At 43.3% G+C, this 12,689-nt stretch overlaps 1 protein-coding gene across 9 annotated transcripts in view; it reads right to left on the bottom strand.

Annotated features, from left to right (window-relative positions):
* Positions 1 to 12,689, bottom strand: part of TEP1 (telomerase associated protein 1) — a 48,304-nt gene that overhangs the window by 19,253 nt on the left and 16,362 nt on the right. For all 9 annotated transcript variants that reach the window (XR_010323132.1, XM_064292248.1, XM_064292245.1 and 6 more), the window contains 12 exons: positions 12,164 to 12,325; positions 11,771 to 11,845; positions 9,807 to 9,931; positions 9,434 to 9,591; positions 8,599 to 8,708; positions 6,129 to 6,219; positions 5,738 to 5,924; positions 2,632 to 2,800; positions 1,990 to 2,148; positions 1,739 to 1,822; positions 803 to 933; positions 436 to 495 (listed from right to left, as the gene is read on the bottom strand). Coding sequence is in view for 8 of the 9 variants with exons in the window: in XM_064292248.1 (XP_064148318.1) it covers positions 436 to 495; positions 803 to 933; positions 1,739 to 1,822; positions 1,990 to 2,148; positions 2,632 to 2,800; positions 5,738 to 5,924; positions 6,129 to 6,219; positions 8,599 to 8,708; positions 9,434 to 9,591; positions 9,807 to 9,931; positions 11,771 to 11,845; positions 12,164 to 12,325 (1,511 nt within the window). In the remaining variant the exon portion in view is untranslated. The remainder of the gene's footprint in view (positions 1 to 435; positions 496 to 802; positions 934 to 1,738; positions 1,823 to 1,989; positions 2,149 to 2,631; positions 2,801 to 5,737; positions 5,925 to 6,128; positions 6,220 to 8,598; positions 8,709 to 9,433; positions 9,592 to 9,806; positions 9,932 to 11,770; positions 11,846 to 12,163; positions 12,326 to 12,689) is intronic.

Genomic DNA, 12,689 nt, shown 5'->3' on the forward strand with positions numbered 1-12,689 from the left:
AAGAGACAAAGTAAGAGATTTCTGCAATTCTGCATAAACAGATGGAGTTTCTTTTAGATTAATAACGGAACACAGGCTACAGAGAGCAAACAAAATAAAATGTAAAGTTGGTCACATCACTTAAAAGTAAACAGTGCACTCTCCCATATTCCCTTTTTTTCCGCTTCCCTACTGGATGTAATGCATACGTGATGGCTGGAGCTGGAGCAGCCATCTTGAACTATGAGTTAGAAGCTGAGTATTTGAGGATGGTGAAGTGGTAAGATGGAAGCTGCTTGTGTTCCTATATCACTATGGAGCTTCTACACCTGGATAGCTGTAGGAGAGGAATAAAATTCTATCTTGCTTTAAAAAAAAAAGTGAATGGAGTAGAAGACCACAGATAATATCTGAAAGACATTCTACAAAGCCCCCAAACCGTTGTCATGTACTCACTTCAGTATCCCGTCAGTACAGCCTGAGAGTGTCACATCCTTGGGGTTCACATTTGTAAACCTGGCAAAGTAAGAAGCAGCTGTTAACCATCAGAAACAATGCCAGGAATGCAGAGTCGCTGCCCCCTATCACCTTGGGGCAGTCATTTTGCTTCTGTGCTTTTAATAAGTTATGTGCTGAGCTGAGGTGGACCCTCACAAAGGGATCCAGAGCTAGGCTGAAGGCTTCAAAGAAGGTTCTAGCACCCAAAGTGCGACAGAGGTAGGAAGGCAAAGGTGGAGAGGCACATGGAGAGAGATGGTGTCCCAAGCTTCGGTAGAGGTGGAAGGCCCTTCTGGCACAGGGGAAGGAGTACAGGCATCCTTACGTTAAACCTGTCATTTGCAGGAGAACACCAACAAAGAGGCACTTGGAATTCACATGTTGCCAGAAAAGCTGTTTAGCCACATTTATCAATCTCTGATTTGTAACTTGGCCAAAGACGATGACCCTGTCCACCTGTAAGATGAAAGGGGAAGAGCTGAGACCAGGGGACAAAGGGATAGAAGAGACACTAAAGGACTCAGGATATCAAGAGAAGAAGGCTCTAAAGAGTGGGGAGAGGGGGGAATTTTGAGGGAGATGGGAACTGCCTCTCCTGAGGGTGGTGGTATATAAGTTCCCACGAGCTTAGGATACAAGAAGCCACTACTCCCCTGACTTGGGGGGCATCAAGCAGGAGATAGGGGTAGGGCCAGTAGTGTGCTGGAATTGGCTCATTCAGGCTCACGAGAGCAAACTGTTAAATTTTTAGGGATTTTGTGAGCCAGTTGTTAAGCATAGCCATTATTAAACATTAAACTGCATTACAATTACTAAATTACATTAAAAACAAGGATAATAAACACTCAAAATTATCACTTCCTATTTTACTACATTTTACTACTGTCTACTCTTGAGCTCATCTGCACCTCCATATCTGAGTGGTGGAAATACCATACAATTGTGTGCTACAGAGCACTACTTCCAAACTCTGCGTTCAGTGACATCAGGTTGGGAGCTTGAAATCGGCCATGGTAGGAGTATTTACACCATGGAAATTGGCAACTGCTATTAATCCAGATTTATTTTTCTGGAGAGCTGGCTGTTCAACAATTACCAGCACATCACTGGGTAGGGAATTTGTTGAAGGTTAGCAGGAGCTGATCTGGATATTGTACATACTTTGCAAGGTCAGTTTTGAGTGGTTAAGAAATAAGATTCATTAATTGTGGAGGAAAATGTCGGGGAGGACAAGCTTCCTCACGGGCTGGCCAGTACTCACAGGGACCCTTTGGGCAGCCAGAGACAGCAGGTACTTTCCAAAAGTATTCAAAGGCCATTCATCTTCATCCTTTGCATCCAACTCCTGAAGGAAAGGCTCAGGTTATGCAGTCGGAAGGGAGATGATCAGCGAGCAACAAGCACCACAGTCTGTTCAGGAAACCTTCGGAACTATGTACAGTCATGCCTTTACTGACTATTCGGGTTGTCCCCATATATTTTTTTTTTTGATGATAGGGGTTAGTGTCTGACCTGAACTTGAGCCTGGAGCTCAGTTGCGGTCTTCAGGATTCCCTCCTCTGCCTTCAGCACAGCCGTCTTCAGAGTGCCTTTTCCGCACAGCAGGAGCTCTGCCTGCTCCGCCCGCGCGATCATCATTCCAACCAACAGCAGCACGTAGTTCAGAGGGGGCTGAACGGACAAGCACCAGGGTGAAACAGGCTCCCCTGATTTGGAATTCACCCTTGCCCTTCCAACTCTGAAGGCCAAACCCCTCATTGGTGGGAGGAAGGGGAAAGGAGACAAGATGGCCAGTTGGGAGGAGACAGCTTCAGCAGCCCTGGGGAAGAGCTGCCTGGAGCCAGGAGCAATGAGGAGTCCTGCCCAAAGTCAACACTGGGATGGAGGGAGATGAAAGTGAGACATATTTTGGTGACATTCAGTACCAGCATTAAGTACCAGCCAAATGTGGAATGTTAATCTTTTGATCCACAAACGGGGCTGGAGGACACATTCTAGAACTGTCCTTTGGAACCAAGTACTGACACTTGGAGGCAAATTCATGTCGTTTAGCTCAGTTCTGAGTGTTTATTTGAGAGAACCAGGTCTGGAAACAGGACACTGCTTGGGGTCCCCAGCACCTACCAACCCTCTCCCCCCATTCCTATAGTTTACCCCTTGTGGGTTGCTCTTGGGGCAGAGGCTGTTTGCATTCGAATCTGTCAGGTAGACCAAGAGGGTGCGGCCTGGCAGCGGGGGCACGCTGTGCTGCACAGAGAGGTTCACAGCTGTCTCCAGGGCCTGGCGGTACCGATCCAGTATCTCACCATCATATTTCCCCTGTCTGTAGGCAGGAAAGAATGAGACAGACAGGCGTAGGGGCTCATCTGCCTGCCACTTTGAGGCAGATGGGAAGATGAGAATTTGCCACTCAAGTTCTGAGGCCCCTCCCTCCTCAAGCACTACCATCCCCTCTCCAGAGCCTGCCTCTACTGCTGGCATAGAACACGGGGACAGACTGTCCCCATCCTATGGGACTGTTCCAATCCATTCTCGTGGCAGGAGAAAAGATGTCTGTAGACCCACTCTCCGAAATCACTTAACATGCTTACCACATTAATCCATACTTACTTCATAAGGCAGATTTTTATTGCTACATATTTCAAAGCTGTATTTTAAAGAACAAATACTAATCCCTTACAATGAAAACTGGCAATTAAAGGAGAAAGAATTGAACATTCATCCTGTCTTTCCTCATTAAACTCTATTTCAGGGTAATAAATAGCTTCAGTTTTTGAGGGAAGTTCCTTTTGGAATTCCAGCTCATAAATACGAAGGAATGGTAGAAAGCCTCCCTTCTGCAACCTCTACTGAAACAACTGGTCCAGGCAAGGATCATCAATGAATGAACCAGCTTTACAGTGCAGAGATCAGGCTGTTACCACCTAAAAGCACTGATCAATCTTCCCATCACTATGAATGGGACTACCAGACTTTTGGGGCCTCCTAAAAAAAAAAAAATTTTTTTTTTTTTTTAAGAGCTATGGCTTATATGGCTGCTATGAGTCAGAATCGACTCGACGGCAATGGGTTAAGAGCTACGGCTGTTAACCAAAAGGTCGGCAGTTCAAATCCACCAGCCCCTCTCTGGAAGCCCTATGGAGCAATTCTGTCCTATAAGGCTGTTATGCGTCGGAATCGACTTGATGGCAACAGGTTTGGTTTTTGGTTTTTTTTTTAAGAGAATGCTGTATAACGTGCACAGAATCACCTATGATTCTTTCTATTCAAGGCTTTAGAGTTAATGCTCAGAGTATATAAAATACAGAAACAATTTAAAAGATGCAATGAGGGAGCAGTGAAAGCCAGAACGTAGGACACTCCACCAGGACCCCTGACCCTGGTTTCACAGCAAGTCACGAGCATGAAAAAAGAGATTTAAACAACTTAACAATCAAATCCAATACACAGACCTTGTTTGGATACTCATTTGGGCAAAACTGTGAAAAGCTTTTTTTTTTAGATAATTGGAAATTTTGAATATGGAGTGAATAATAGGTGATTAATACCAAGACATTATTTTTAATCCTGTTAGGTAATATTAATGGCATTATAATTATGTAAGAAAAGTCTGTTTTTTAAGAGACACATGCCAGGTATGGAGGGGTAAAATAAAACGTATTATCCAAAAAAAAAAAAAAACCGAACTTGTTGCTGTCAAGTTGATCCCAACTCACAGTGACCCTAGGACAGAGCAGAACTGCCCCATAGAGTTTCCAAGGAGCTCCTGGTGGATACAAACTGCCTACCTTGTGGTTGGCAGCTGTAGCACTTAACCACTATGCTACTAGGGCAGTGTGTAGCATTTGTTTTAAGAAATATCCTCAAAGAGATGAAAAGACAAAAATGACTCAATAAAAGAAGTGTGGTAAAATCCAGATAATCATTTAACCTGGTTAACAGTTTTATAGGACTTCATTACACTATTTCCATTACTTATATGCATATTTAAATTTTTTCATAATAATTTTTTTTATCTAGAGAATTTGGTAGTCTTTACCAGTGCTGTCCAATAGGATTAAATTACAACTAAATTAAATTAAATTTACATATTTAATTTTCAATTTTTTAGAAGTTACATTAAAAAAAGTAAAAAGAAACAGGTGGAATTAATTTGATATTACATTTTATTTTACCTAGTATGTAAAATATTTTCACTTCAATATGTAATTCATACCAAAATTAATCATGAGATATTTTACATTCTTATTTCATACAGTATTCAAACTCCAGCATGTCTCAATTCAGACTAGCTACACTTCAAGTGCTCAATAGCCACATGTGGCTAGTGGCTGGCATACCAGTCAGTAAAGGTATACCACTTGGACTGGCACCGTGGGCTGGATTCTTAAATGGCCCTGTGTTCAGCCACTGATTCAGAAGACTCTCAGCCACTTGAGTCTTGCTACTATGTCAAGATCAGTCCTGCAGTTGTCTTGAGAGAAACCAAACGCAAGATATCGTTGAAGCACCTAAAGGGACAGAGAGCTGGACTTTACCAAGCCTGTGGAACAGATGTCTGTCTTTGAGCCTGCTTGATGGTAACTATCTTTATACGCGTTAACAGAAGGTGAATGGGTCGGAAAACATAAAAGCAAAAACAAACAGGTATCACAGGGAAGAAAAAGAAACAGTGAACCCAGTGAGGCAGAGTGGACATTAGCATACGCTTTTTTTATGAGGGGAGAAATGCTGCAGATTCCACAGTCTCACACACACAAACATACACACACAGAAGAAAAAACACACACACACACCCCAAACCCACTGCCGTCGAGTTGATTCCAACTTATGAAGACCCAATGCGTTACAGAGTAGAATTGCTCCATAGGGTTTTCTTGGCTATCATCTTTATGGAAGCAGATTGCCAGGCCTTTCTTCCGTAGCACCTGAGTGAGTTTGAGCCACCAACCTTTAGGTTGACAGACTACCACAAACTATTTGTGCCACCCAGGGACCTCTCCACAAACATCAAAACCAATAAAACGATCACAGATAATAGAGCCTAAGCATAGGTTTTGCTTCATGACTTCTTCATAGGACAATGTTGAAGACAAGGTTTGCTATGCCAGAGACAACTGGTGCCAGATAAGTCTGAGCCATCAGGGTCACTGACAAGCTTGTCTTTATAGAACAGCATTCAGGGTTCCCAGATGATTCCCAAACCCGTTCAGAGTGCCTCCTACAGCCCACCCTTAGCTCCCAGATGGCACATACACACCTAGCCTTATGTATTTTCAGCTTCTCCCGCTTGAGCTGCTCATATACCACAGGCATCATCATTGCTGCCCGAAGTTCCCGACAGGTTACGCGCTGAAGGAGATTCCGACTGGGACATCTTTTGCCATTTCTTGAGTTTCTAATCATTATCCGCCTCATCAGTTGTACGTTGGAAGGAAACGGTAATGCTGTATGGCAACAGGTAATTATCTGAGTCAGGGAGCTTCTATTCCCTCATCTTGCCCTCGCATTAATATCTGTCCTGAGCCCGAACCCTCTGCCAACACCATGCCCTGAGACTGGAAGACAAAAGGCTGAAAACGCCAACAATGCTGTCTCATCTGTTCACAGACATGAGAGACACACAGAATTTGAAAGAAGGGAGATAATACCTTTATTTTTGAGTTGAGCCTCAAGACCATCAATGGAATCATGGGCATTAAGGAATCTGAATGGAAACTGCCGACTGTGGATCACTGACTTCTGAAAAGCAAGGAAGGGGTCGTGAGCAGAGGACCAGGAAGTATGAGGGCCATCTGGGATCTCAGAGGACCAGGAAGATGAGGTAACCATTCTGTTAAATTTGTGGAAAATGAGGAAGACCAAAATGGATATTAGAAAATACTTCAACACCTCAACAAGAAAAAGACAAATAATACAATTAAAAAATGGGTAAAGGATATGAACAGACACTTCATCAAAGAAGACATTCAGGTGGCTAACAGACACATGAGGAAATGTTCCCAATCATTAGTCATTAGAGAAATGCAAATCAAAACTACAATGAGATACCATCTAACTCCGACATTACTGGCACAAATCAAAAAAACAGAAAATAACAAATGCTGGAGATGTTGCAGGGAGACTGGAACTTTTATGCATTGCTGGTGGGAATGTAAAATGGTATTACCACTTTGGAAAACAACATGGCACCTCCTTAAAAAGCTAGAAATAGAAATACACGATCCAGCCATCTCACTCCTAGGAATATATCCTAGAGAAATGAGAGCTGTCACACGAACAGACATATGCACACCCACGTTCACTGCAGCATTATTAATCATAGCAAAAAGACTGAACAACCTAAGCGCCCATCAACAGATGAATGTATGAACAAACTATGCTACACACACATAATGGAATACTATGCAATGAAAAAGAAAAATGATAAATCCACAGAACATTTCACGACATGGATGAATTTAGACAGCATTATGCTGACTGAAATAAGTCAATCACAAAAGGACAAATGTTATATGAGACCATTATTATAAAAACTCAAGAAAAGGTTTAAACACAGAAAAAAACAATTTTTGATGGTTGCAAGGGAGGGGAGAGTCGGGAGGGGAAATCACTAGCTAAATAGTACCAAACCCAAATCCACTGCCATCGAGCCGATTCCGACTCATAGTGACCCCATAGGGTTTCCAAGGCTGTAAATCTCTATGGAAGCAGATTTCTACACCTTTCTCCCACAGACCCACTGGCGGTTTTGAACCACCAACCTTTCAGTTAGCAATCACTTTAACCACTGTGCCAGCAGGGCTCCTAACTAGACAGTAGACAAGTGTTAACTTTGGTGAAGGGAAAGACAACACACAATATAGGGGAAGTCAGCACAACTTGACTAAGACAATGTCATAGATGCTTTCTGGACACATCAAACACCTTAAAAGACCAAGTTACTGCAGCTGAGGGCTGGGGACCATACCTTGGGGGACATCCAGGTCAACTGGCATAACACAGTTCATAAAGAAAACATTCTACATCCTACTTTGGTAAGTAGCATCTGGGTCTTAAAAGCTTGCGAATAGTCATCTAAGATACCTCTATTTATCCCATCCCATCCAGAGCAAAGGCAAATGAAAAAAACCAAAGACACAAGGAAAATATTAGTCCAAAGGACTAATGGACCACAAATACCACAGCCTCCACCAGCCTGAGCCCAGAAGTGTCTGGCTAACACTAGTGGCTGTGACAGAGATCGCAACAGAGGATCCCAGACAGAGCAGGAGAAAAAATGTAGAACAAAATTCAAATTCACAAAAAAACACCAAACTGGTCTTACAGAGACTGAAGGAACCCTCAAGACTAAGACCACTGGACTTAATGCAGAACTGAAGCCACTCCCAAAGTCCACCTTTCAGCCAAAGATCAGACAGGTCTATAAACAAACAATAACACATGTGAGGAATGTGCTTCTTAGTTCAATGAAGTGTATGAGACCAAAAGCAAAGATGAGAAGGCAGGTAGGGAGAGAACACCTAAACAAATAGCTATGGGGAACCCAGGCTGGAAAGGGGTAGGGTGCTGACATATTGCAAGGATTGCAACCAATGTCACAAAACAATTTGTGTATCAATTTTTGAATGAGAAACTAATTTGAGCTGTAAACTTTCACCTAAAGCACAGTAAAATTTAAAAAAAAAAAAAAGGACATTAGGTAAGATAGCTAGAGAAATGGGGAAAAGAATAAAGAAAATGGAAAGTCGTCATTTGAGAATATGAGAGGTAAATAAGAAAGACATGGCAGAAGGAGCCCTGTTTCTTTTTTGACTTTTATATTCCTCTGAAGTCACTTAAATCACAGAAATTCCTCTTCCTGGCTAAGTCTCTGACCTCAGAAAATAAAAATGAAAGTTCTTATACTCCCCTGTAATTTTTGAAAGAGTTAACTAAACCCCACACCTGTTTCCCCAATCTGTATCTCATCATCATACCTGTTTACAGCCCACATGAAAATAAACTGATGGCCATGACTCTCCTTAGCTCCTTGGAGAAGTGTGGCCTCCAAGGCAGCAGCGGAATCTCCACACCCATCTTAGGCACTGGGCCACGTGGCTACGTGCCCCTCACACATACCGCATGCTGGAGTCGCTGGAGAACCAGCTCATGGTGTCGGGCACTGATTCCAACTCGCAACAGGTTGCTCAGGTTCCTCAGCATGGCCATGAAGGGAAGCTTCCCATTGTCTGTGGAAGGTTGGTGTAAAAGGAAACAAAGTACACAGATGTGAAAATATAAGCACCTTCTACAGTAAACAAACAAAAACAGAGAAAAAGATCAAAGGGAACTTGTTCCCCTCCTCTTTGAATTTCTTTTTTTTAAATCAATGTCCTAAATATGGGTTTCTACAGAGATTTCAATACACTATTATATGCTACTACTACCTTGTTTCGAATGAGTTGTACAGATATTGACAAAAATGAAATCATAGAGAAGGCACCATTTTTATCACATGTTGATAAAGGCCTCATGTATTACCTAACTGCATCTGGAATACTGACCTGCTGGTGAAGCAACAGTTAAGTGCTTGGCTGCTAACTGAAAGGCTGGCAGTTCGAACCCACCCAACGGTTCTGCAGGAGAAAGCCCTGGCAATCTGCTCCCATAAAGATTATAGCCTAGAAAACTCTATAGGGCAGTTCCACTCCGTCACACAGGATTACTATGAGTCAAAATTGACTTGATGGTACCTAACAACAACATGATGTCAATACTACTCACAACAGGCACCACTATCTACTTTGGTGTGTAGTCAATGGCAGACATTATAAATTCAATCATTTTCAGCGTTACAACCACCAGGTAAGAGAATAACTGTATCATGCCATGGAAATCTTCTGATCACAGTATGAAGTACAGAGACATGAACGGGGAAAAGAGGAACTAAGTGTGATGGTCAAGGTCAACCTACCGATGAGCTCCTCCCAGACAGAAGCTTTGCTCCCCCGTAAGCTCAACTCTCGTTCCCAAGTCTCCGGCCGAGACAGCTTCATCCGCTTCCCAGCTCTGCTAGAATCCCACGGCCCAGGGAGGCGACTTTGAGAAAAAAGCTGCATGTTGGAAGGGTATCTGGGACAGAGGAAAAACAGTTTATTATTTCAAAGCCAGCTGAAAATTATGCAGAAAAGGAGAGTTAGTCAAATACAGTCAGTCATGTTTACAGGCTACGTCTGTCCAAGCTAATAATGTTGCTGAGGTTGAGGACCGCAGGGATTGGGGCCACGGATGTTGAAAAGTCGTGGGGTTACCCAGACAGGATGAATGTTCAGGGTGTATCTTCTCACCTGCAGCCCAGCAAGGCTTGGACATGCTGGGCAGGTTCCTGGATATGCAATCGCTGTACCAGCTTCTTCAGGGTGAACCTTGGCTGCTCCTTTTTCTCTGGCACTGCATTGTAGGCTGCCTCAAACTGTGGAAACATGACCAAGTCCCACAAGGCTCGTTTCGTCCATGACCACAAATACTTTCTTCAGAAAGCAGAGCCTAACCATCCTATATCTATGAGGTAATGTCTTTCCTTAAAATAGATTTGGGCCAAGAGTAGGATTAGGGACAAAAATCTCCAGCAGCAACAGACCCTGTGACCAGCATAAGACAGCAGCTCTTTGATTGGGTTTCATTTACACATGATTAAACTACTATCGGTTCGCATGGAATGACTGGCTTGTGAAAAGCAAGATGGGGATAGAACGAACACAGATAATCCTTGTTCTTAGGAGTGAAAGGAAAAGCAGCTCTTATTTAAATCACTGAGACTTAGGTAAATGGAGGCATCAGTACAATGCACATGGTGAGGAATTAAAAAACTGAAAGAAGTGAATGGATTATATCTACCATGGCCTCCACCAGACTGAGTCCAGTACAACTAGATGGTGCCCAGCTACCACCACTGACTGCTCTGACAGGGATCACAACAGAGGGTCCTGGACAGAGCTGGAGAAAAATGTAGAACAAAATTCCAACTCAAAAAGAAAGACTAGGCTTGCTGGCCTGACAGAGACTGGAGAAACCCTGAGAGTTTGGCTCCTGGACACCCTTTCAGCTCAGTAATTAGGTCAGTCCTGAGGTTCCCCCTTCAGCCAAAGATTAAACAGGCCCATAAAACAAAGTAAGATTCAAGGGGCACACTAGCCCTGGGGCAGGGACTGGAAGGCAGGAGGGGACAGGAAAGCTGGTAATAGGGAACCCAAGGTTGAGATGGGAGAGTGCTGACATGTCGTGAGGTTGTTAACCAATGTCATAAAACAATGTGTACTAACTATTTAACGAGAAACTAGTTTGTTCTGTAAAACTTCATCTAAAGTACAATTAAAAAAAACCTCGAAGATGTTGGCTTTTAGAATCTTCCAAGGTAGAAGAGCTAAATTTGGGATACATTAATATGATGAAGAGAAAAGACCAGTTGACTGAGAAATGTTTTTTTCTTGTAATGCTAATATTTTTTTTAATGGTTTATTTTAATAACATTATGATGATAATCACTAACACTTATTCAGTGTATTATTAGAAATAAAATACATTAAGGTAACTGATTAAACCCTGACAACAAGCCGATGAACTAGGTACTGCTGTTATCTCCATTTTACATGTGAGGAAACTGACGTTAGAGAGGTTCAGTCATTTGACCAAGGTTGCATAGCCAGCAAGTGGTAAAGGTGGGATTAAAAACCCAAGCGGTCTGAATCCAGATTCTATGTTCTGAACTGCTAAGTGCAGTGCCTTGTCATTAAAGTAAAGCGATTTTGCTTGTTCTATTTTTAAAACTTCCTATGGGAGGCAGAAGGAGCCCTGGTGGCACAGCGGTTGAGCGCTCAGCTGCTAACTGAAACATCAGCAGTTTGAACTCATCAGTCACTCTGCGGGAGAAAGATGTGGCAGTCTGCTTCCATAAAGATTACAGCCTTGGAAACTCTATGGGGCAGTTCTACTCTGTCCTATATGGTTGCTATGAGTCAGAATAGACTTGACGGCAAAGGGTTTGTCTTTTGTTTGTTTGGAATGGGAGGTAGATATTTCATCATGTTTTTAACTCACTTATCAGGCTGTAAAAAAGGGGGAAAAAAAATAGAGCCTTTTCCAGTGCTCTAAGAACCTGACCCTCCATCATGGCTAAGAATCCCCAAGTAGGAAGTTGGTATGAGTGTACCACACTATTAATATTCCTGAAACAAAACGAAATTCAGTTTCTAAATATTAGTTCAGAAAAGATTATACATGCACACGTACAATTCTGGAACAAGAGACTCACCTGCTTCTGTTCGTCTTTAAAAAACCGAACAAACTTTGGTAAATATTGTGTCTCAGAAAACGGACGTCCAGACTTCTGTTGGGATGGGAGAAACAGTGTTCAAGGAGGGAAATGCAGGTTGTTCCAGGACAGACCCATTTGAATAGCTCCAAAGGCTTGTCTCTACCAAAAAGGAAGCCAGCTAAGAAACAGTCCTGCCCTACTCTCTGTCCCCTGAGCTCTGACCCAGTTCCTCTCTGACCTCTTTTGTTCCTGGTGGTAGGAAGATGTCAGTTCTGAAGAATAAGGATGCTCAGTGTGGGACTCCCCAAGGTCAGCATGTTCCCAGGTCCCTTCCTTCCCAGAGAAAGGGGGCCAGGGCTGTGAATGACTAGGGCTGGGATGGAGACTGACTGGAGGATGCTGGGGCTGGCGGGGGCGTTTCTTGGCCCGGTGCTTCCGGGGGTTGTATTTGGCCAGCTGGTACTCATCAAACTGGGCAAATTTGTCCGTCATTGCAGCACGCAGGCAGGCAGGCAGGGGCACCAGCTTGCCCTCCTGCTCTTCGGCCAGGCTCTGTCAGAGAAAGAGAGACCCTCAGCAGTGAGACTCAAAAGAACCCTCCAAAACAAAACAAGACTGCTTCATGGGATTATATGAGTAAGAATAAGGGGCTGGTTCCTATCCCCAGCTCTAAAATCACAATTTCTGTGGTACTGGGCAAGTCAGCGGACTTCTCTGGTTCTCATTTTCCTCACTGTAAACACGAGGTCCAGAATAAGATCAGTTTTTCTCAAACTGCAGTCAAGCCTTGCTCAATCATATTCTGCCTGTTGGGCAACCCAGCCTGGTACAGGGAGAAGCTGTCCTGCCTGGGGGTAGCTGAAGCGGGGGCTACCTGTCTAAGAATTTCCTTCAAGGATGCACTGAGCAAAGGAGA

Source organism: Loxodonta africana, chromosome 10 (genome assembly GCF_030014295.1).
Source record: "Loxodonta africana isolate mLoxAfr1 chromosome 10, mLoxAfr1.hap2, whole genome shotgun sequence".
NCBI lineage: Eukaryota > Metazoa > Chordata > Mammalia > Proboscidea > Elephantidae > Loxodonta > Loxodonta africana.